General features: G+C 35.5%; 1 protein-coding gene across 1 annotated transcript; it reads left to right on the plus strand.

The window, feature by feature from the left end:
* Nucleotides 1-10029: 10029 nt before the first annotated feature.
* LOC142337422 (TBC1 domain family member 16-like) lies at nucleotides 10030-16773 on the plus strand. The gene is made up of 2 exons (XM_075386629.1): nucleotides 10030-11046; nucleotides 12607-16773. Exons 1-2 carry the CDS (start codon nucleotides 10163-10165, stop codon nucleotides 14138-14140), a joined length of 2418 nt encoding a protein of 805 aa, XP_075242744.1. The 5' UTR covers nucleotides 10030-10162; the 3' UTR covers nucleotides 14141-16773.
* Nucleotides 16774-24174: the final 7401 nt, after the last annotated feature.

Consider the following 24174-nt stretch of genomic DNA (forward strand, 5'->3'; position numbering starts at 1 on the left):
AATTAAACAAACTGTCGATTTTGTTTTCAGTTTTGAACAGAAACTGTCGGGGAGAAACTCGACTTTTAGAAAACTATTTTTGTTACAAATCTGTTTTTCAAGCTGCAGGAACAGATTCAAATCTTATCGTTTTAAAAATTATCAAAGTTATCATTTTGTGCTTAAAATCATACAGTAAAACTAAGGAGGTTGAGCAAAAAATTTGAACATTTTGTAAGTACAAATTGGTTAGTTTTTCGGTTTTCTAACAAAAAATCTGAATTTCTATCTTTGGTTTACAACAAAAAAAATTGTTTCTAAGCTCCTTTAACAAGGTAAATGAGATCAATTTTCGACTTTTGAAATATATATTTGTATTAAAACAAAAATATGTAATCCGAATTAGCCGATAAAACATTGATATTTTTAGACGGGGACTGTTTCAGTACAAACACCTTTATACATTGTAAATTCAAAGTACAACACGGGGTCGTCAATTATTCCAAAGCAAACTAGTATAATTTATGTGCTTGTATATTTTTTGTTTAGTTCTCATTAGGTTTTCTCGTACTTCTTTCTTAGCAACCTCTTTTTGGACACGCTTGTTAGTTTTCCATTAAATTTTTTTTGGGTTGTACCACTCTCTTCAATTGAGTAAAATCAAATCCTGTCTTGTTCATTGTGTGACCAAAAAAATTACGCTTATATAAGGAATATAAGCAGTCCACTCCATGATATTGAAAAGTTAAATCATCCATTTTTTTGAGTAATTGATTAATGGGAGACGAAAAGGGATTTTTGTGATAACAACAATTTTTCAGATGAAAAAGAGGTAATGTTGAGACGCAACAGAGTATTCAGTATTAAATATGCAAGGTTTAAAATCCTTAACCGAAACAAAAATGAACAATGCCTTTTCGCAAAATTATATTAAAAAGTAAAAACTGCTACTATTCTAAAATCAAAGGTGATTTTGGAGTGATTCTTCTGAAGAGCCTTATAAGGAAGTGAAAAAAATCGGATCATACGCAACGGAAATTTCTTTTCAAAAATGGATCAGTTCGGGAGAGAGCAGTTCAAAAATCCGTTGTTTTTAATGTTCTAAAAATTTCAAGCACAGTTACTCGCTAATGCAACACAGACGTTCTAAACATCAGGATAAATATAATACTCTAATTCAAATGTTTGTTCAACTTCAAACTTCTTACTAAGTTTCTCTATAAAGAAATTTTACAAAAGGACGTAGATAATTTTTACATATATACAAACGAAAGGAGGGTGATGTCGTCATTACCAAAAAAGGTGATTGGAAAAAATAGAGCGAAAAAAAACACGTCAAGTCAGTCAACTACATTTTTTGTGTCAGATCAAGTTGATAAAATGTCTCTCTCTAAAGTCTCTTCGTTTTCCTCGATTGCTCCTTCTTTGCTAATGATTCTCAACTTAAAACTGGAACTGATTGGGTTCCCTTTTGTAGAGACTTGGGTTCCCACCTAAGGTGATTTGGGAGATTCACTTTATCCCAGATTTTTAAAATGGACAAATTTACTCTGAAACAACTTTCTAAATCTTCAAAAAAGACAATTTTGGGAGCTTTGAAAAGTACCAACAATTAACAATTTCGATTTGGAGATTACGAATTCAAAAAATTCCGTTTCCTCAAGAACACTCTCTTGAATGGGGAGTTGAAAATGAGTGAGTACCCACCTCAATTTGACAATAAACCAAGTATAGAGGATGTGCTGCAACGATGTCAAAAGTAATAGAGTTCAGCACTCATGTGACTCTCATTCAATACATTCAGGAGAATCCGACTTCCTTTTATATGCAGATTCGACATTTTTGTTTTAAAGAAAATAAAAAGAGTTCAAGAAAGTGACTTAGGTCAGCTACACTCTAGACAAGTTCAGGGAATTTGCTCAAATTTCGAATGATTTTTCTAACACTGAACAAGGTACTTTTGTAATAATTGTCTTGTGCGTGATTTTGTAATCTATCTTTGTCTTTTCAATAACAAAGCTTTTATTTCCAAAAACTTTGATCTGAGAATGAGTTGGGCAATTGGTTGCTCAAGAAACATATTGCGAGTCTCAGAGATAAGTCAAAGACTCTTCATTTTAGACTTCATTACAAATGAAAAAATTAAAAAATTTCCTTTATTGTTCTTGAAGCTCAAAATTTTCCAAGAAAAAGAGTCTTAATTTTCAGAAATCGAGTAGGTTATTCATAACCGATGACGCAGAACAATTATTATATATCGTTTAGGTAAAAAACAAGTGACAACTTTTCAAAAGCGGGTTTTCTTGCAAATATTGAAAATAGAAGATTCAGAGAACTTACTAAAGCACTTCTGTACACCTTTATCATGTATTGAAAGGTTTAGGAAAACTTGCATTGATTTGGACGGAGGAAAGCAAAGTTAATGGATATTGTCATTCTTGTCAATATATTCAATATTACTGCAGCATACTTTCACATAACATGAAAAGCCCAAAAACTTTCTCAACAGCCTGTAAAATTTGGGAGGAAAGTTTAAATTTACAGGAAGTAAACCAAAAATTTACCTATGGAGGTCTTTTCGGTTATAGAAACTCTTTTTTAAACTTTTTATTTGCTACATTGAAATTTTTTCAATTACATGCTATACTACACAATTCTCCTGGAGCGGTTAAAGCAATCAAAAACAGTGATCCAGGATAATGTAAACTTTTACCAAATTTTTCCACCACACTCGTTTCGTTGGACATTAAACTGGGTCAGACTTTTGTATTTTCATTAAATCTTACCGTCCTCAAAATTTCAGAATGCTAAACTGCAAGTCATTTTTCATTATTCTAGCCTAGAAAAAAGATTGTTTCTCGTTGTATTTGATATTGAGTGTTTGGAGAGGACAATTGTTAAAGATTTGGGTCATTTAAAGGACGGAATTGTATTGCGATACAGATTCCTCTCACAAAAAGACTACAAACCTACAATTCAAGCGAAGTGGAATACTGAAAACATACATGGAATTATTCATCATTCATTCATCATCATGGCATATTTTTTATTCATTGTGGCATTGAATTTTTCAAATATGGACCGTTGGCTTGTGAATTTTTTGGAGTTCATTGCCCACTGGATAATTCAAATTTGGTTTGCGTGGTTCTGGATGTTTCTCGCTCATGACATCAGCTTTATTAGCTAAGGAAGGGACACTACCGTTTGTTTTTTCCGTAAGCGTTCATTTGCGCCTGGAAATTATTCCTGTTGACATCAATTTATCAATTGCTTTGCATTCATTATCAGATCGGGGTATTTAACTCCTCTTTTATTCATCGGTCTGTCCACTTTGCACTGGTTTTGTTATTTCAGGAGTCAAACTACATTTTAGTTCTTGCCAAAATGCGATGAGACATCACCACTGCACAGTCACTGCTGTTTGCGCTTGAAAATCATATAGGGCTAGATTTCATTCACGGTTTCATTCAAAATATCGGTTAATTTAATGCCTCCCTTGTATCTTAACAGCGTGGACAAGATTGCTTTTCTTTGAAGAGCTTGTTTGTAGATGTTCTTGATGAGTTCTTTTGCCCTCTTCGAGGTTAAGCCATTAACTACTGGGCTTATAGCAGGCATTCTAGGAAGCTTGGGATGTCTAAATGTGAACTGCTGCTAGACTTTAAGCTGTTAACTCAGAGGAGTTAGGGATGTTTTCGTTTCGCAGCTTAAGCAGCAAAGGTTCTCGCCCAGCACCGAGTCCACAATATTAAACGTGCTGATAAGTGGCAACTGAGTAACACCAGCCCTCACGCCCCCAACCCCAATTTTGAGATGATTTGAACCTTTCGAGCAGTGTGACTGCTCGGACATTAGTGGGTGGGATAATAATAAGGCAGCTGTTGGTAGTCTGAAAACACATGGTTAACTATAGAATGAAGAACTCAAATTTGTGGATGAAATATGAATGGGAACCGTAATAAGAGAAATAAACACCGTCTCCATAGAACTGATTAAATGGAGAGCAGTTGGAGTATCGGGACACAATTTAAATGGCCGAAAGAATTAAACTACTGATTAGTTTACCTAGAGGATAATTTAGATTATTAGTTTGATCATTTATAAAACGATATTTTGTGAAGCCAATAGTTTTTGGGACGAAGATGAATCGAGTATGAACTTTGTTTTTGTTAATGGTTGTGTTTATTAACTTTATCCAGTTATTTGAAAGGTCATTTAAACTTGCGTTCTGATCATTTAAAGCAGCAACTACAGTAAAAGTGTGTATATTTTTCTCTGTACTCTTGGAGGGTTCTTGTCAGGTCTTCATTATTATTGTTTTTTTACGATAACTGGGTTCTAAGATTGATTAATTTTCTTGTGCTTTCATTTTTCGCGATGGGTCTTCAAGGGTACAACCTTTGAGGATGTGTATCGTCTCCTTCGTCTTCTTAGTGTCAAGTTACTTTCAACGCTATGTTCCAATAACCAATCTCCTTGAGAAGCCTGAACTTCTCTTTGGTTTGAAGCGCGGGGTATTCATTCACCTAAAAAAAACTATGCCAGTTTTTTACGCTATGGAGAACAAATGATCAAATGGATTTTTATTGTATCTTTATGAGACAATTCAAAAATACTTTATGAAAAAAACTTGGTGATGTTGAAGAATGACGGGTGTCTTAGGGTGTGTTTTTTCACGGGTTACTTCACTGGATGGAGAAAACAAGATTTGAAGAACTAACATATTGACTAGCAAACGCTATTTCATGAGTTTATCGCAACAGTTAGGCTAGCAGGGAGGCTGTTAGTTTGACTCATCTGCTTATCACGAATTTATGAAAAAGAACAAGTATGAAGAAAGAATATATGATGTTCAGAAAGCAATGTTATGCAGGCTTTTCTTTATGCAAAAACTGGTGCAGCTGGCACATCAGCTTTTGAAATGCTTAACCTGGCAACCAAAATATCTGTGCGAAAAGGTTGCTGCGCTGACATGTCATATTTAAGGGAAAAAATCAGCTTCGCTCTCCTAAGGAGCTCCATCTGCATTCGAGGCTCTGGGAAACAGTCGGCGCGAGTTTGCTCATGTATCAATGGGAGCTTTTGTTGAAAAAGAGAGGTTTTTAGTTTGACTGATCTACTTTTGTCCTTAGTTCTTTGTTTTCAATGGTTGTCTATCTTTTGCTTTACTTTTTTTCTCAACTAATATTTTGTATTATTTTTAATTGATCTCAAACGATGTTTGTAGAAATTATATTAGTCGTGTTGGTCATTTTTAATGCAATTTTTTCTCGAGATCTTTTCTAACCCATTTGACTTTTTGTGCCCAAAACGGGATAAACAGGTAGCGCCCAGCGGGCGTTCGGTGCTCATAAAGCCTTTCAGCTCTCTAGTATCAAAATATACGATTCGCAGAAACTGTTTTGGAGACTTATGGTGTGAATGGCTGTTCATAGAAGTCCCCCCAGCGCTGCGCTCACCTCAAACCCCCTTCAAGCTAAAGCTAGGCTCACTAAACCGTAGCTAGCTACTGACGAAGACAACCACTCACCGGTTTGAGAGCAATTCGCTCCCACGGTAGTCGGTTATGTACATTTTGTTGCTTGCTTTGTAAAATACGAAAAACTTTATGATGACGTAATGCTAGGAGAGACCCCAGCGTTGGGGAAGGGCATTTCTTAAAAAAAAACACTGAATTTCCAAATGAGTATAAATAGGTCAAGGAGCCTAAACATAACACAAATGGCAGCGTAAAGATATAACATAAGTAATAAATAACAGGTAAAAGATTTTCTTCTCCAGGTAGAAGAAACAAATTATACAAACTCAAAAATGAAGCGTTATTTAAATTTAAAAGCTTTCCAAGAAACATTGCCGACAATGTTTCCCATTGGGTCCTTCTGAAATTGTTGGAAAAAGTAGTTCTTGAAGACTTTTTTAACCCGCCTGTTTGATTCATTCCCTTTTAAGTATTTTTCAAGACAATTATTAATTGATAAGCCTTTTCGGATAATACTTTTGTCCAACCATGATGTTTTTGACCTCTCTTCAAGAAAAATAGTTTTCGTCCTTGAATGTCTGTAGAACTTATAGGTTGGCAAGCTAAGTCCTGTTATTCTTCGGAAGGCAGGCTTCTTAAATGTCAAGAGTTGATTGACATACATTGCTGTTCTGTATTCAAGTAGTTGTTTAATTGGCAGTATATAGTTATCTAGTTTGATACTAAGTGATGAACTGTTAAATCGTTGAACATAACAAGCTTTAACTGCCAAATTGAGTTGCTTTTCTAAGGTTGTCAGAAGATTTTTTGAAATTGACGAAAGCAAAACAGCTGAGTACTGGAGATGACTAATAACAAGAGAATTCAGTAGGATTTTGCGCAAATGGTATGGTACTACGTTTCTCAGGACGTAAAGTGTTTTTATTCCTTGCGCCATCTTGCTGAGTATTTGTTTAACTTGTTGTTGGTACATCAATTTTTTGTCCAAAATTACTCCGAGATATTTCACATTCTCAACTTCTTTTATTATATGGTTGTCAACTTTAATAGACTCTGCTGCGGAAGAAGTGCCAAAGACAATGAACTCAGTTTTTTCTGAATTCAGTTTTAAAGAATGGTATGAAAAATAGTCAACAAGCGAAGAAATTGATTTCTCTAAATGCAGCTTGCAATCAGTAATTTTTTGCCGAAAGTATAAACAACTGCATCATCAGCGTATTGGATTAAACTGCAGTTGATGAAATTTGGTAGATCATTTACATATAGGTTGAATAGGAGTGGTCCTAAAACTGTGCCTTGTGGAACTCCTTGCCTAACCTCCAGCCAGTCAGATTCAGCTTCTGGTATCACTACTCTTTGATGTCGGTTAGTGAGGTAACTCTTAATGAAAAGGATAGCCGAAGAAGAGAAACCAAAGTGTTTAAGTTTTTCTAGTAAAACTGAGTGGTCGATTGAATCAAAAGCTTTTGACAAATCTAAAAACGCCGCAGTGACCACTTTTTTTTCATCAAGTTTCTGTCTTACAGTTTCTGTCAGATATACAAGAGCATCAATTGTTGAAAATTTTTTCCTGAATCCAAACTGTGTTTTGGATAGGAGGTTGTATTTTGATAGGTGTTCCTCTATTTGATCTTTGATTAAAATCTCAAGAACTTTTGACAAAGCAGGCGTTATAGAAATAGGCCTATAATTCAGCGGGTTTTCAGTGTCTCCTTTTTTGTGGATAGGTGTAATATTTGCCAATTTCAGTAGAGAAGGAAATTTGTTTTGTTTAAGAAATCCGTTGAAGAGAAAACATAACGGCTCTGCTAAAATATGAGCACCATCTTTTAATGCCCAAGCCGGAATAGTTGAAGGACCCAATGGTTTGTTTTTATTGAGGTTGTTGAGAGCTTTACGACACTCAAATGTGGTAAAGAAACGAAACGAGAACAAATTAGGGTTGATCTGCTGAAAGTTTTGTTTAATGGTTGGTTTATTTAAAAGAAATTCACCAAGTTTACTAAATTTATAGTTAAGCAAATTCGCTATTTTTTTGCTGTCGGTTATTACATCCTCAAAGCAGTTTTTCAAAGAGAGAATTTTAGTTCCTGTTCTAGATTTATTTCTGACTTCGTTGATCAGATTCCATTGTTTCCTGGAGCTGTTAGCAGACTCAATCAATTGTGTTTGGAAGCGTTCATAATCTTTCAGATACTCTTTACTCGTCAGATCTTTTAGTTTTAGGAAATTATCAAAATTTTCTGATAGTAGAAATTCGTTCCTCTTTTTATTGAGGCATTTTGTTGCGTTTGAGACAAACTTATCTGCAAGTGAAAAATTAGGTTTGTTGTTCCGTATAAAAATTTTTCTGATTGGTGCATGAAATCTGATTACATTTGCAATCAGACTTTCAAAACGTGAGAACATTTCTTCGATATCATTAGATTCATAGATGAGGCTCCAGTTAATGTAATTTAAAGAATTTCTGAATTTGTGGGGATCATAATTACGCTTATCAAATATCAGTTTCCTGAGTGGTTTTTGTTTTTGAGTCAGCGTGAAATCAGTGAATAGAATTTGTGCAAGATGATCGCTTTTGATAGGAGAGTCGAATACATAATAGTATTTCCCTCTCAGCCCATTATCAGTTATGATATAATCTAATAAACTGCAGCTACCGTTCTGGTGCCTGGTTGCAGTTATTGAATTCATCAAGTGCAAGTCGTAAGGTAGAATAATTGTATCCAGTTTCTGTTTTTCTTTGTTGTTCAAGTAATTAATGTTGTAATCTCCTATTAGGCATATTGATTTATTTTCAGTGGAAGCCTTATCGATGCATAAAGCCAATTCATCCAAAAACTGTGAACAAAATTGTTTATTTGGATTGTAAGAAATATTAATCAAGATACTTTTGTGAGAGGATAATTTGCATTCAACCCATAAACTTTCAAAAATTTTGGACATGTTGTTAAGGTCTTTCCTGATTTTCGAATTGCAAAATTTGGGTACTAATAATAACAATCCTCCTCCTTTTTTATCCTGTCGATCACATCTGTGGATATCAAACTGATAGGGATTAGGGTTATAAAAACTATTACTATCAATACTGGTCAACCAGGTTTCTGTTAAACCGTAAATACAATTTGGACCGATGTCATTGAGTAAACTCTTCAACTGTAGCTGTTTTTTCTGGATACTTTGACAGTTAGCATGCACAATTTTCAGCTGCATGGGCCATTTTTTACATTTTGTGTGTATACTATTTAAGGTTTCCAAAGGCCCTGGGTTTCTTTCAACATCCCCGTGAATTAACATAAGTATGTGAACATATAGAAGGAAAAAGAGCCCAGATGAGAAAAAACATACAAAGCCGAAAACTTTCAGCAGGTCAACTTTTATCAAACACAAATCAAGTTTTTTTAATTTAGAATTGTAAGTGAGGCTCAGTGGCGTGGGAAAGTTTAAAACCACTGTTTGCCTCGTCAAAAAATAATAACATAAATTTATCAGAATTACAGCTTTCAACATTATACTCAGTTATTGATGTCAAACCGCTCGTGCCTAATGAATCAAACAAACTATCAAAATGTTTCCATTTATTTCATCTAAAAGTCAAGGTTTGACAACAGTTAATATGGATGATAGCGATTAAATGATAGGTTGTTGTTTGGAGGCTGTGAAAAGTAGCGTTGCTGATAATTAGAGAATTTATTTTGCATTTTATAAGAAGCGTTAGATGTTACTTTACTAAAGTCAATAACCCCATTTGAGGTTTTTAATAGGTATCCCAGCAGTATGTTTTTCAGGAATGGTATTCCCAACTTATAATTTAAATGCACATTGTCATGGTACAATTGGTTGAAATGTGTGATGCGTGGATTGTATGTTGAAACACTTCGAATAATATCATTTAGCTTAAGCACTACAATTGCATTATCAACATTCCCATAAGTATTATTTAGCAAATCATTAAAGACTGCAATTTTTTCATTTTTATCACTGTTTATAGGTATCTCCCTAAAAGGAGGAATTTCACACAAATTTGATTTTAAAAAAAGCTGCGGGTGGATAATTAGGGGGGACAGAATAGATCCTACAATTATTTAGTTGAGCGTAGTTGTATGTGTTTCAATTTATTTGTAGGCTTTGAGTAATTAAATCACCACCATTTTTGTATTTACGATAACTGGGTTCTAAGATTGATTAATTTTCATATGCTATTATTTTGAGATGGCTATGGACTATTTACGACAACTCGGTTCTACGATAACAGGATTTACGATAACTGGTTTCTAGCGCCGTCGGCTGAGATTTATCAATTTTCGTATGCTAATATTTTTTGCGCGTCTTTTTAAGGTTGCTATAAACTATTTAAATTTATTGACGCTTTCTAATTGAAAGTATTTCTTGGCTTTTTTGACCGCTGAGTTAACGTCGAATGTTCTTCAAAATAGAAAACATATGTTCATATTTATTTGATTATTTTGTACTCAGCAAGTGTTAGCTGCATTGTGCTGCTATTAACTCCTTTGAGATACTTTCCTTTGAGACTGCCTGCTGCAAAAGCTGTCGCAGTTTTGTGGTTTCTTTGTTTCACTGTTCAAATAAGAATGTGATAAATTGCAGATAGACATGTAGCAAATTCTTCACTGCCGGTCTCTACTTGTTGGTGACACATGGTGTATCACAGTTAGCAGATCTACTTGAACGTCCTTAAACAAAATGTCTTTCTCTCGCTTAATGCGCCGCCTTTCGTCAAGTCTCCTCGGGGACTTAGACGAGGCGCATATAGCAGAGGAACCACTTAACAGCAAACTTAGTGGCGACTACTACTATCAAAGCAATTCTTTGAACCGACACGTAAAGACATCCACTTTCAGCCAACAAGAGGTTGCTCCAGAAAATCAGCCATCCCCGTTGGTAAATACGGATTCCACTCTTCTGTTTTGTAAAAACAATATTTGCGTGCATCCGCCCACATCAGTCAGCACGAAAGTGGACCACTGTCCTGGATACCTCTCAATAAAGTCGCATGAAGATCAATTTGGTGGCCAGACGTTATTACTAACATGGATTCCGAACAGTCAGCTGAAGAGAGGAACATCGGTTGTCACTGATGCGTTGCAGCAGGGTGCGGGTCCTTTGTTTACACCTCCACCACATTCCAAAAGCCGACTGAGATCTCGGACTTCCAGTATCTCCTCTGACTTAGCCCAGTCGGAGCCGCCTCCTACTCCTAACCACGGTGGCATATTTCATCGAGTCAGCTCTGAGGGATCAAATTTGTTCGAAAGCATCCGCGGGTTTATTTCGGGGCCTCCAAGTCGAGCTCAATCAAGGCCCGACAGTCCTACAGAAAGCTTGGCCAATAGCGAGCGAGTTGTGAAACGGGTGAGTCGTGTGAATTCTGTTAGTTCGGGTGAGGCATCTCCAAGGCGAGATAAAGATACCCACAACGAAGAGTTCCAGAATTTGCTGAACGATATCAACGATTTTTGCTCGACGAAGGATGTGGCTTCTTACGACATTCCAAATAAGGCTGCCAACGATCAACAGCAATCACCACGGACAAATGGGCTCTCCTATAATGGACTATCAAATTACAGGTCAGTTTGTTTTCAATAGAATGAACTAAGGGAAGTGTCTCCTATTTATAGCGACCCCAGGAATTGTTGTGGGCTTTGATCTGGTTGATATTAGTTAATTATATTAAATAATGAACTAGATTAAATTTTGTTTATTATAGCCGCGAAGCTCTAGCAGATACTATTATTGACCTTATCGTGCTTTTGCCGGTTCGAAAAATATAAATTGTATCGACGCCTTGCCATGTTTGAAAATCTACTTTCACACGAATGCTTTTTGAATACAAATACAAGGTGATGGGATCACAATAAAACAGGAAGGTGTGAATTTGATGGTACCGAAACAAATGTAAGAAAACGGCGTTCAAACAAATTTCTGATTTTTCGAGATTTTTGTTCACGAGCGGCAACTTAACGGCCGTTTTCACGGTGTTATTGATGTTTTTTCAACTCTTGTACTAGGCGTTTCAAGGTCGAAATTTTAATTTTGTCAATGCAAACTTAGATTGTAATTCCATGACTTCAGCGATGTTTTTTCTAAATCCCCGAAGTTGTTATTCGCTTCAGTCGTTAATTCCGTTTTTAATGCGACCATTTGATTACGCCCCAAGAATTCAATGAACGACTTTGTTACTGACTTTTACCACTGTACAGCTGAGTTTGTGTGCACGATGTCATTTTTAATATATTGGTATCAGTTATTAGGTGAATCGTGTGATAAATGTTATGATTTACCGCACTCAAAAAGTTACTTTTGTGCTCTTTTATTAAAATAAAGTAAGGAATTTAAGTTCTAATTGAAATTGATTAGAGTTCAGTCTAACTGGATCATTATAAAGCCCTAGTACGTGAAGGACATAGATTTGCTTTTTTGGTCTGATTAGTATTTTTGACGATCTGCCGGCTGTTGAAAGTTTGTCTGGCCCATTGTCCGGAAATCTGGCCTTTTTTGGTTTTTCTGAGACATCTCCGAAGTTTCCTCCTTTCTATAAGTTTCCGCAAAATTGATGGCAGTTCTGTTTTCTGCAAAACCGAACAGTCAGGGAAGCAATTTTTTTCTCACTAGAAAGATATTCCTAAAGAACGTTTTTGGAGCAAAGTCGAGAACATCGGACTCTTATTCGAGAAACTGAATTGTATTAGCGCTCTGCTGTTTTAAAGAATTTGCTTTTTTGCTGCGACCGTTTGATGACCATTAAATGTGATGAATGTACCACGAGGATGAATTTCACTCTTTGAATTTACATCGAAACTAAACAAAGGTCAATAGAGGTTAAGTTAAGTAAACAAGCTTATCCTAGGTTTCTTTTACTTGGATTTGGAATTTAATTGAGCAAAAATTGCTAAAAAGGGGAGCAAATAATTTTTTAAACGCTAAGCCCCAAATTTTTTAAGAATTATCCCCAAACTTTTCGAATTATCAGATCAATTCTCAATGCTTTTCAACATTCACAGCTTTCAAATGCAATTTAAAACTAAACTTATGTATAGATACTTTTTTGGAAAAAATGCAATCATTTTCACTGATAATCAATAAAAATAGACTTTTCTGGTGTTCCACATAAATGTAAGATGTTTTAGCACTAACTCCTTTGCAGTATCATCCAGTTACTCCCCCAGTAGTACTTCTCACTTTACCTACACAGATGAAAAAGTCGCCTTCAGTGCTGGACTGGCCGAAGAGAGATCGACGCGTGAAAACATAGTTGGCGTGCTTTCAGCTGATTTGAATCAAATGCGGTCAATTCGGATGTTTTTCTCGGATGAAAGAGAAACGAGTGGTCAACTCGTAATTGCAAGCTGTGAATCTCAGTACAAGATATTCCACTTCCATAACGGAGGTTTGGACCGACTTTCAAGTATTTTGAGGTCGTATCAGAACTGCTCTGAAAAAGCCCAGTACCGGGAGGATACAGGGTTATGTTTTGAGTTCAGTGTGTCCAGTTTGACACTAGCTCACGAAGATTGTCATAAAGAGGAGGGCAAGTATTCAAAGCTAACGCGCGAAATGTGGGGTCAATATATTAGCGAGAACGGAGTTATCGAAAATGATCGCGAATTGAGAAAGCACGTTTTCTTTGGTGGCGTTGACCAACCAATTCGTAAAGAGGTGTGGCCGTTTTTATTACACTATTTAGCGTTCCAGTTGACAACCGCGGAACGAGCTGAGATTTGTCGCGTCAAAGCAAAGCAATATCACGAAATTCAACGAAGACGAGGTTCTATGTCTGAACAAGAAATGGAACGATTCTGGCGAACGATTCAAACCATTGTTGATAAAGACGTGGTTCGAACAGATAGAAACAACCCATTTTTCAAAGGTGAAGCAAACCCAAATTTACAACTTATGCGAAGTATTCTGCTAAACTATGCTGTATATAACCCTATTGTGGGCTACATGCAAGGCATGTCTGATCTCCTCGCCCCGCTACTGGTCGAGTTGAAGAACGAATCTGATTCGTTCTGGTGTTTCGTCGGCTTAATGCACGCAACAATCTTCATATCAAGTCCAACTGATGATGATATGGAAATGCAATTAATGTTGGTGCGGGAACTTATCCGGATTTTCAGTCCAAAATTTTTCCACCATCTCGATTCCCTTGGCGAGGATTCCCTGGAACTGCTCTTTTGTCACAGATGGATCTTGCTGTGCTTCAAAAGAGAGTTCTCAGAACAGGATGCTCTTAGGATCTGGGAATGTTGTTGGTCCAGATATGAAACAGACTACTTCCATTTATTTGTGTGCGTAGCAATTATTAAAGTATACGGCGACGATGTTTATCAGAAGAATCTGAACGCTGATGAGATCTTGCTTCATTTCAATACTTTAGCGATGCATATGAGCGTAGACCTGGTTCTGAAAGTGGCCAGGGGTCTGGTTTATCAGTTCAAAACTCTAACTACAGTTCCGTGTGTGCTCCAAACTTTATATCAAAGTACAGATTTATACACTACGTCACTGCCTGTGAAGGTTAATTGTGTACATAGTAACAGTATTAATGGAAACTACGCAACTGGAAGTGGCAATAGCAAAAGTAGTAATAATAATAACAGTGTTTGTCCTTTCGACAAACAAAAAATAACTTCCGTTAAAGACTATTTAAAAGTGTATTAAACTATAGTTCGTCTTACTTCAAATCTTTGACAATGTTGTCAACATTTAAATGTAGATATAGTTTATGTTCAGATAGTTTCGAGTATCGCTTTCAGTGATCAAATGCAATTTTGAAACTGTGCAAGAATAATCTGAGCATCCAGACTCTTGCACTTGCACGTTACATCCTCATATCAGTTTCAATTAGTTCTTTTTTTCTACTTCAAAAAGTTGTATTATTTGTTATAATTGACGAGTTTTTGACCTTGAACGTAAAAATTTAGGCAAAATAGTTCAGATGTTGCGAGCTTTCCAATTAAACTCTGACCACAATGAACTCGCTTCGTGCCTTTCTTCTCGTCCCTTCGAGGTCTATTAAAGAACGCCTCCAATTAGGCGTTGAGTGAAAAATTCTCAAGATTTGGCTAAGTTGTTTTTGTGTCCGTTGGTTATTAGAGTAAATGAAGTACTGTGCTTCTGCACTCGTAAACTGACAGAACCATTCACAGAAGTTATGAACTAGCAGTGTGCATCGGGACCGGTAGATAATCGTATTGCAGGACCAAAAATATTCCAGGAAAACGAAAACAAAAATGTAAAGCAGAAAGCTTCGCTTTCTTTATCACACCCAGAAGCTGTTTTAGTGCAAAAAGTTTTATGCAAAACTAAAGAAGTGTCAAAATTTCCCAGAGGTTAGCGATGATATTAAACAAACAATAGATATAGATATGAACAATGATTTAAACAACTATGAACAATGACATGAACAATGATTTAAACAACAATGAACTATGATTTAAACAAACAATAGAGTAGATATGAATTACTGAGTGGAATAGAAAGAATTAGCCACCGAATTTGCAGATAACTTTCACCTTTGTCGTATTTTATTTTTAAATTTTCAACCTGAAGTAAAAATTGCCATCGGTAACCTTTACAGCTCTTCGTCATAAAATGTTGTCTAAGAATTGGTTCAATCAGTTCAGATCATCAAATTTGTCTTGATATAGTGTACGCATGATCAATAAAACAGTTACAGAAAACCTCGTGGTTAAGATAATGAATAGAGTTGAGAGAACCACTTGGTAATTAATTCAGTGAAATTGAAAGACAGCAAAAACTTAGATCACTGGACCTAAGCTACAAATCGACCGAAATTGGCGAAGCTCAAAAATCCAAATAAGTTTTGGAAAAAATATTTTTCAAGTCTTAACTGACATATTATTTCAACTAAAAGGAATGGATTAACTTGCAACATCTCGGAAGCCAACTGCGCCTGTTATTAATGAGACTAATTCTCGTGACTACAAAACAACAACAAATACAGGCAGAAGCTAAAACTTAACTATCAATTACAGGACATCGCAGTTTTGAAGGCACTATTATTATCAGATGCTATCTGCAATAAATGTAAATGATCACTTGCTTCTCATTTTAACATCAATGGGGCATTCTTGTAAAAAGGACTACGTACTGTATGGAAAATTTACGAAATTAAATGGTCGAAGCCATCAGGTAAGCATATAAGCAATAGAGAAATTGTTGTTTGAATCAACAAAACTAGTCGAGATTTCTTATTAATGAAGTTGAGTTACGATGACGAAAAGGATAGCAAAAAGGAGACAGCTGAAAAAAATCTTTTATTGTTTTCAAAAGTTAATTTGAAAGTCATTGAAACAATAGGCTATAAAGTGAAATCGTTATTAGGTTCGATTATATGTCTTGGGGAAGCCATTGAGACCCATCATTATTAGGTATGTCATACAACATCAAAAATAAATACAAACACAGGCAAAAACAAAAATTTCTCGCCAAAATTTATGAGAAAACTGTGCCTGAGCCCACAAAAATCATAAACTAATCAACAAATAATGTTCAACTAATTAACGTTCAGTTCCTATCTTTTCAACGCTGTGTATTCTTTAAACACTGTGTAATTACGAACACCTATAAGATGTGCAATTATAATCAAAAGTGTTTTTGAGAACTCGTAGTATCAAAAACGAGAAACCGTTAGTTAAATTAGGTGAGGGAAATAAGATAAAGTTTTGGCGGAGTTTTTTTGAAACAATTACTTTCAAAGTCATAAGAGACATATAACAACTTGAAAGCATTTCTTAGGTTTACTTATAACTCTTAAAGCAGCCAATTAGATGTTTGATTCGGGACACTATCTAATTAAAGTACAAAAAGTATAAATGAAAGCAAAACGTAAGAAGTCCAAAAAATTTCAAGAAAACATTTGGTCAAAGCCATATAAACCCTGAGCCTAACTCTGTGAAACCGTAACATCTGTTGGCCTCTGTTCGTTTTTTTTAAATATTATTTGAGATTCTTGTTAGTATTTAACAAAAAACTATAAATGCGGAATTTTTTCGAAAAATCCGCGCCCAAATAAAATCTTAAAATTTTATTGTACGGATACGTGGTGAGATCAACGTCAGCCCTGATATTGCCGCTTGTCTACAAGACACTACTGTTCAATTGATTGCGAATTACATCAAATTTGAAAAAAATTTTATTAATCGAATATAAGTGCATTTTGTATAATCATAGAGTTTGTATATACAAAATCTTATATTTGGCTTTATCTGTACAGTTAACGAATATCAGTACAGTTAAAAATTTCAACATATTTTTAAAAATTTGACAAAACACGGGAACAAAAGAAACTTTGAACAAAAGCAAGTTAACTCGGCCGAATGTTCACAAAAAAACCTCGATAACTCCCTACGATATATTGATCGGCCAAATGTGACTTTAATACACACATTTGAGGAATTATTTCCTCCCGCACAAGTGGGTCTGAACAAAAACTGACCGCGAGTTTTAACTAAAATTTGAAACAATTCTGGACACATGTTAAAAAATTGAGCATAAAGGGTCATCGGGATTCCTTAAAGAATATCACAAAAAATGTATTTCACTTGAAAGACCACAGTGTATCAAATGTGGTGTTAGAATTTTTTTGGTTACTTTGTTTTACTGTTTTGTTTATATGATGGTGCTTGTTTTTTGTGCATGTTTTTGAATATATGCATCAGTAGTGAGAGCAGGTTCTACCGCACAGAAAAAAAAGATCCTTCTATTTCATAGTCTCTAAACAACTTCTGATGTTGTTTTTATTTTTTAGATGCGGCCTTAACCAATGAAGCAAGGGAACATGAGTTTTGCGTTAGACACCCAAACTTGGTTCAATAATTGATAATTCATGAGCTGTTATGCCAATGATATGTTTCTAACATTGATTCAAACTACTTTAAGGTGTCGGTCTGGACCTTCTGTTACCAAACACCTTAGTAAAACGTGTTTTTGATTTTTATTTTATTAAAAAGTTTTTGGTTGAATTTAAATCTCAAATGAAATGTGGTCGTTTGATGTGTTCAGGTAAGCTGAATATTCTGTGTAATGCTCTATTTATAGCTTATGACTGCTATGTTTCGTGGATGTCCCCAGAACTTTTATTTTTCCTGATTTTTTATCAATGAAAAAGGTATTTTATGAACTTTAGTTTTTGATGTTGAACCAAAACAATAGGTAAGATCCCCGTGTAGGTATTTTAAAAGGAAAAAAGAATGAAATGAAGTTTTGTTAATAGTTGACTATAACTACTGTTAACCCCTTGATTTTTAATCTCTTCTTTGTTTTATACAGTGAGCACAGCGAACTCACTCAGTCCCAGAGCAACATATTTGAGATCCTACATCTCAGCTTGACTTTAGATTTTTTTATGGAACAAAGGAGACGAGGTCCTCAGAATATATGTGTTTCATCGAAAATCTGTAGTAAACACAACTGTTTCTAAACATGAACAACCAACTATAAGTTTGTAAAATTATTTTCGCAGTTTAACCCCTAAAGAATTTATTAAGTTATACTTTGTACTTATTCTGAAGTTCAAATAGAAACACGAATATCAGATAATGTAATTAACTGCCATCTTTGTCTGAGGCGATTCAAGTCATAGTACTAGTGCCGAAGATCAAATAATTTAGAGCTCTTATGTCCTGATGACCTCGTAGTTATTCGAATGAGACGCATTCTCTCCTTTTCTCCGTTACGACGCTCATCAGGTTTGATTCGAACAGTATCAATTAGTAAATGTGATCGGCAACCCAGCTGTCTTCGAGATCAGTCAATTGTCTTTGAAGGCAGTCAACTGTCTTCCAAGGCTGTCAAACATCGAGCAAATCAAGAGATTATATTTATTATCTGGCCGCGTATATAAAACAAGCGTATTTGCCGTTCTGATACGCAGGCTGATGGTGACTGGAGTCTGCTTTTCCGTACCTCGAATAACCGAAGTTTGTTTTTTTATCTAATTGCTATTATCCGTGTTGGAAAAAATGACCAAACTGTTATAAGTTTTTAAATTTAACTCCACTGTTCAACCTTGAAGAATTTGTAATTTAGTTCTTTAAGTTTTAATATTTACCAATTCTGAAATTCAAATAGGAGTTTGAAAATCAAATAATGTTTTTAACTGTCATATTTGGCTGAGCCGATTTGTTTGTAGGGTTTGTGCTGAAGGTTAAATAATTTAATTCATCTCTTTGCACCGTGACCTTTTATTTCTCTTAATCGAGACGCATTCTCACACAAGCTTAATGTACAGCCGTTATTACCTCGGTGCTGATTTTCTCGCTTACGACTCTAATCAGGTGTGATTCGAACAGTATCAAATTGTGAACGTGATGGCAACCCTGATGTCCTGATCAAGAGGTTTAATATCGGGCCACCTACGTGATAGAACTCGTATTTGACGTCCTGATGTGCAGGCTGATGGTGATTGGAGTCAGGTTTTGCCGTACTAAGAATATCCGAAGTTTGTTTTTTATCTAATTTCTTTTATCTTTTGAAGAAACCAATCTCAAAATGGGACCCCCACCCAAAATTAGATAGAATAAACCCACAAAAAAGAACGGTTAGAAAAAAAACAGTTAAATTACTGCACAATTACTCTGTTAATCCTCTGCCAAGGCATTGTAGTGAAAATCTGGTAAAATTTTTGATTTGAAACTTCCATCGAGAAACCGTTCTTTTGTCACAGCAATTGCAAATTGCATTCGGTTTCAAAGATCAGAAACCTTTTCCTGGACCGCTGAACACTCGTCTTCAAGAAGAAAGTTGTCATTTGCTTCGCAGGTATTTATTTCTCTGGGAGTTCAAAGTTGTCGCTCTTAGTAACAGGCCCAGATCCTCTTTGCTGTTGTTTAATATGGCGGATACATGCTTTGGTGCGGGAAATTGATGGCCTTTTAATTGCACTTTGTTCTCTGCACATTGGCTGTTAGTTGGCACATTGGCTGTTAGTTGCCACATTGGCTGTTAGACATTGTTCGACCAAATGCGTTGTTTTGAAGCACATTCTTGAACAATTGCATCCTCTTTAATTCGGTTGTTAGTTTTGTAAACTTGAATTTGCGTAGAGTCGGGTGTGAGTGTATGTTGGTTGTATGATTTCTGACTAATATGGTCATTAACTGTAGAAATTGCATTGTGCTTTGTTTCTTCTTATTTCGTACTCCCAATAAGTAGCTTCGACATTTTGATGTGAGGGAACATCTTGATATATAGTCATTTTTCCTCTTTTGTTGGTTTTAATGTAACACAATTTGTCATGCCGAGGTTTCCCCTGAGTTCAAATTTACTGTGATATAGTACATGCTTGATCAGTGAAACAGTGAAAACCTCATGGTTAAAATAATAAATCAAGTTAAGAGAACCACTTGGTAACTAATTCACAATCTTTTTCAGTAGAAGAAAACTCAGTTAAATTGAGAAACAGCAAAAGTTTTTTGAGAAACCACTGACAAGTTTTATAAATTGAATTTAATGACTTGCTAAGTGATTTGAGATTTTTATCTCAAGCAAACCAATTTGGATTTATTTATCAGAAATTAATATCTATCGCAAATAAATTTCAATCCATATGATTAAAATGTATTAGTGACATGCGTATTTTCAATTTAACTATCCACCAGATAAACATTTAGATGTTTTTCGCAGACAATTTTTTAGCGAAACCGGTAGTTTTTAGTTAAATTGCCAAAGTAAATGGGAATTAAAAGGAGCGGTGTGACTACCACATCAAAAAAGATTTTAACAAATCATGCCTCAATTATTCATAGCCTGGATTTCAAGCCTCCAGAGCATAGCGTCGTCAGCGAATCATTGACGCCTCACAGAGATGCAAGTCGGTTACTAGTTAACTTTGCAAATTAAATATTCATGACAATGTGTCAAATTTTGTTTGTTTTTGAATTCCGTGTTTTACTGAGTTTTTCATATGAAGGTGCTTTTTTTGTGTGTGTGTTTTTGATTATATGCATCAGTAATGAGCGCACAGAAAAAGGGTTCTTCTAATTCTTGGTCTCGAAACCACTTCTGATGTACTTTTTTGTTTTTTTTTATTGTATATGCGGCGTGAACCAATGAAGCAAAAGGACATGAGTTTTGCGTTAGATGTTTTTTTCGGGATTTGAATTCATGGTCAGTTATTATTAGGCGCTTTTGGTCCTTGCCTTTGACATGGCAAGCACCCAAAGTTGATTCAATCGTTAGTCATGGGTGATTGTGCCAAATAGACGTTTCTTACATTGATTCAAACAACTATGTATCGTTTGTCACCTTTTGTTACCAAACTAGTTACGCAAACGTTTTTTATTTTGAGCAAAAGTTTATGATTCACTTTTCGAATAAAATCTGGGCTTTTGATGTGTTTAAGTAAGCTTAATGTCCTGTGTTATGCTTCATTTATAGCTTTTGACTGCTATGTTTCGTGAATGTCACTTGAGCTGTTATTTTTCCTGATTTTTCGATCAATGAAAAAAGAACTGTAGAATCTTCAGTTTGAAATTGATCCAAAGCAATAGGTAAGATAACCGAGTATATAATACAAAACAAAAAAAGGATGAAGTGAAGCTTTGTAAAGCGTTAATAGTTTTCGTTATCTGTGACAATGGATGGAATAACGTCATCTTGGAGCGGTATCTGCTTTGCTGATGATATATTCATTTGCTTCGTTGGCGTAAGTATAGCAACTAATGTTGAACCCTTGATTTTGAATCCCTTCTTTGTTGTATGCAGGAAATGCAGCTATCTCCAGCAGAACCAGAGCAACGTACTTGAGTTCACGCATCTCACCTTGACTTTGGATTTTCTTTTTATGGAGCAAAGTAAACATGAGCTTATCAGAGTCAAAATATTTCATCGAAAGCCTGTAGAAACTCAGTTGGTATCTAAACATAAACAAACTATGAGATTGTAAATTTAGCTTCGCCGTTTAACATTACTAATTCTGAAGTTCAAATAGGAACATGAATATCAGAAAATTTAATTAACTTTCATCTTAGTCTGAGACGATTCAATTCATAGTACTAGTGCTTAAGGTTAAATAATTTCATCTCTGATGTCCCTCATGACCTCTTTAAATCGAGACGCCTTCTCTCATATTCTCCGTTACGACTCTCATCAGGTTTGATTCGATCCGTATCAATTAGTGAATGTGTAGGGCAACCCAGCTGTCTTCGAGGACAGTGAATTGTTCAAGACATTCAACTATCTTCCAGGTCAGTCAAACGTCGAGCAAATTAAGAGATCATATTTAATATCTGCATGCCTACATGAAACAAGCGTTTTTGCCGACCTGATGTGCAGGCTGATTGTGACTGGAGTTAGCTTTTCCGTACCTGTAATAACCAAAGTTTGTTGTTTATCTAATTCCTAATTTTCTTATTGGAAAACATGCACAAAGTATTATAAGTTCAACCTTAAATTTTTTTCTTTAATTTTTACCAATTTTGGATTTCAAAAAGGAACGTGAAAATCATATAATGTATTTAACTGTCATATTTGGCTGAGCTCCTCAATGTTGATTTTTTCGGCCCTTTAGACTATTCGGGTGTTGTTCGAACACTATCAAATTGTAAACTTGATTGGCAACCCACCTGTCCTGATCAAGAGATTATTTAATATGGGGCCACCTACTTGATAGAACCTGTATATGACGTCCTGATGTGCAGGTTGATAGTGGCTGGAGTCGGTTTTCGTACCTAGAATAGCGCAAGTTTATTGTTATCTAATTCATATTTTCCATGTTGGAAAACTTAAATCAAACTTCAAGTATTAATTTACTGATTCTGAAGTTCAAATAGGAACATGAGTATCAGATAACGTAATTAACTGTCATCTTTGTCTGAGGCGACTCAAGTCATAGTACTAGTGCTGAAGATTAAATAATTTAGACCGCTGTTGTCCCTGATGACCTCTTAGTTCTTTGAATGAGACGCACTCTCTCATTTTCTCCGTAACGACTCTCATCTGGTTTGAGTCGAACAGTATCAGTTACTAAATGTGATCGGAAACCCAGCTGTCATCGAGGACAATGAATTGTCTCGCAAGGCAGTCAAATGTTTTCAAAGACAGTCAACCATCGCGCAAATCAAGTGATCGTATTTAATATCGGGCTGTCTACATGAAACAAGCGCATTTGCCGTCATGATTTCCAGGCTGATGGTGACTGGAGTCAAAGCTTTTCTGTACCTTGAATAGCCAAAGTTTGTTGCTTTTCTAATTCTTTTTATGCATATTGGAAAACATGAACAAACTATTATAAGTTTAATAATTTAACTAAGAATTTTTTAATTTGTGATTTTTTCTACCAATTCTGAAGTTCAAATAGAACCCTGAAATGCAGATGATGTATTTAACTGCCATAGTTGACTGAGCAGATTTGTTTGTAGGGTTAGTGCTGAAGGTTAAAAAATTTAATTCATCTCTTTGCCCCGTGACCTCTTATGTCTTTAAATCGAGACGCATTCTAACACAAGCTTCAATGTTCAACCGCTATTCCCTCGGTGTTGATTTTCTCCTCCCTTACGACTCTAATCAGTTGTGATTCGAAATATATCAAATTGTAAACGTGATTGGCATCCTAGCTGTCCTGATCAAGAGATTATTTAATATCGGGCCGCTTACGTGATAGAACTTGTGTTTGGCGTCCCTTAATGCAGCCTGATGGTGACTGGAGTCAGGTTTTGTTGTACTGAGAATAGTGAAAGCACATTCTGAGCTGGCTGTTAGAACCTTGTTCGGGCAATCGCGTTGCTTTGATGCACATTCTTGGACAATTGTGTCCTCTTAATTCGGTTTTTAATTTTGTGAACGTCAATTAGCGTAGAGTCGGTTGCTAGTGTATTTTAGTAGGATGAGTTCCGTTTTATTTGGTCTTTAAGTGTCACATTGGCTTTGCTTTTTCTTATCTCGCACTCCAATTTAGTAGAAGTGTTTTAATGTTAAGGAATCCTTGATATATAGGCATTGTTCCTCCTTTGTTGTTTTCAATGTAACACATTATCAAATTCCGAGGTTTGCATTTAGTTGGAACTTTGACTGATTTCATGTTTGCTAAATTAAACAATGGGCATTGTATGAAATTTTTGTACAATCTTGTAAAGCGAATTATATTGAGATAACAAAGTGATTGTCCTTGATTGTATGCAGACCCATTTATTACAATGCGTGCTAAAACGCTGATTGAAAAGCAGCCAAATATGTGTAAGTTTTGTTTCAGTTGATCCACCACAAATCTCTTCCTATTACATGAACGCTGGTTGTTCTCTCCCCCAAGGTAGAGCAAGAGACAGCACCATGACTCTGGTTAGGTACCATAGTGCGGAGGATGGGTTGTCAAACTTATAAGCACTGTCCCTTATTGACTGCCCATAGGAGGCATAAAAATAAAAGAATGCTTTGGACGGTACTATTGAGTGATTTTTCAAAAACTTTGGGTTAGGTTTCTATGATGCCAACTCGTTTATAGAGGCCTCAAAATCAAATCTTGGGAAAAAATTGACTGAATCATGTCGAATTGCTGCCAGTGAAATGCTTATTTTATAATGTTAAAGAGTGAATACCTAATACTGAACTTGAAAGTTGGATGTTGAATCGCCTGAATCTTTTTACGCAAGCGTGTTTAAATTTCTGCTTTGATTTTCGCATGTGATTGTTTCATTTAAGTTGCATGGTCTTTCATTCAATGTTAGCATGGGTGT

The sequence above is a fragment of the Convolutriloba macropyga genome, chromosome 4 (genome assembly GCF_964194025.1).
Source record: "Convolutriloba macropyga chromosome 4, txConMacr16.3, whole genome shotgun sequence".
Classification (NCBI taxonomy): Eukaryota; Metazoa; Xenacoelomorpha; order Acoela; family Convolutidae; genus Convolutriloba; species Convolutriloba macropyga.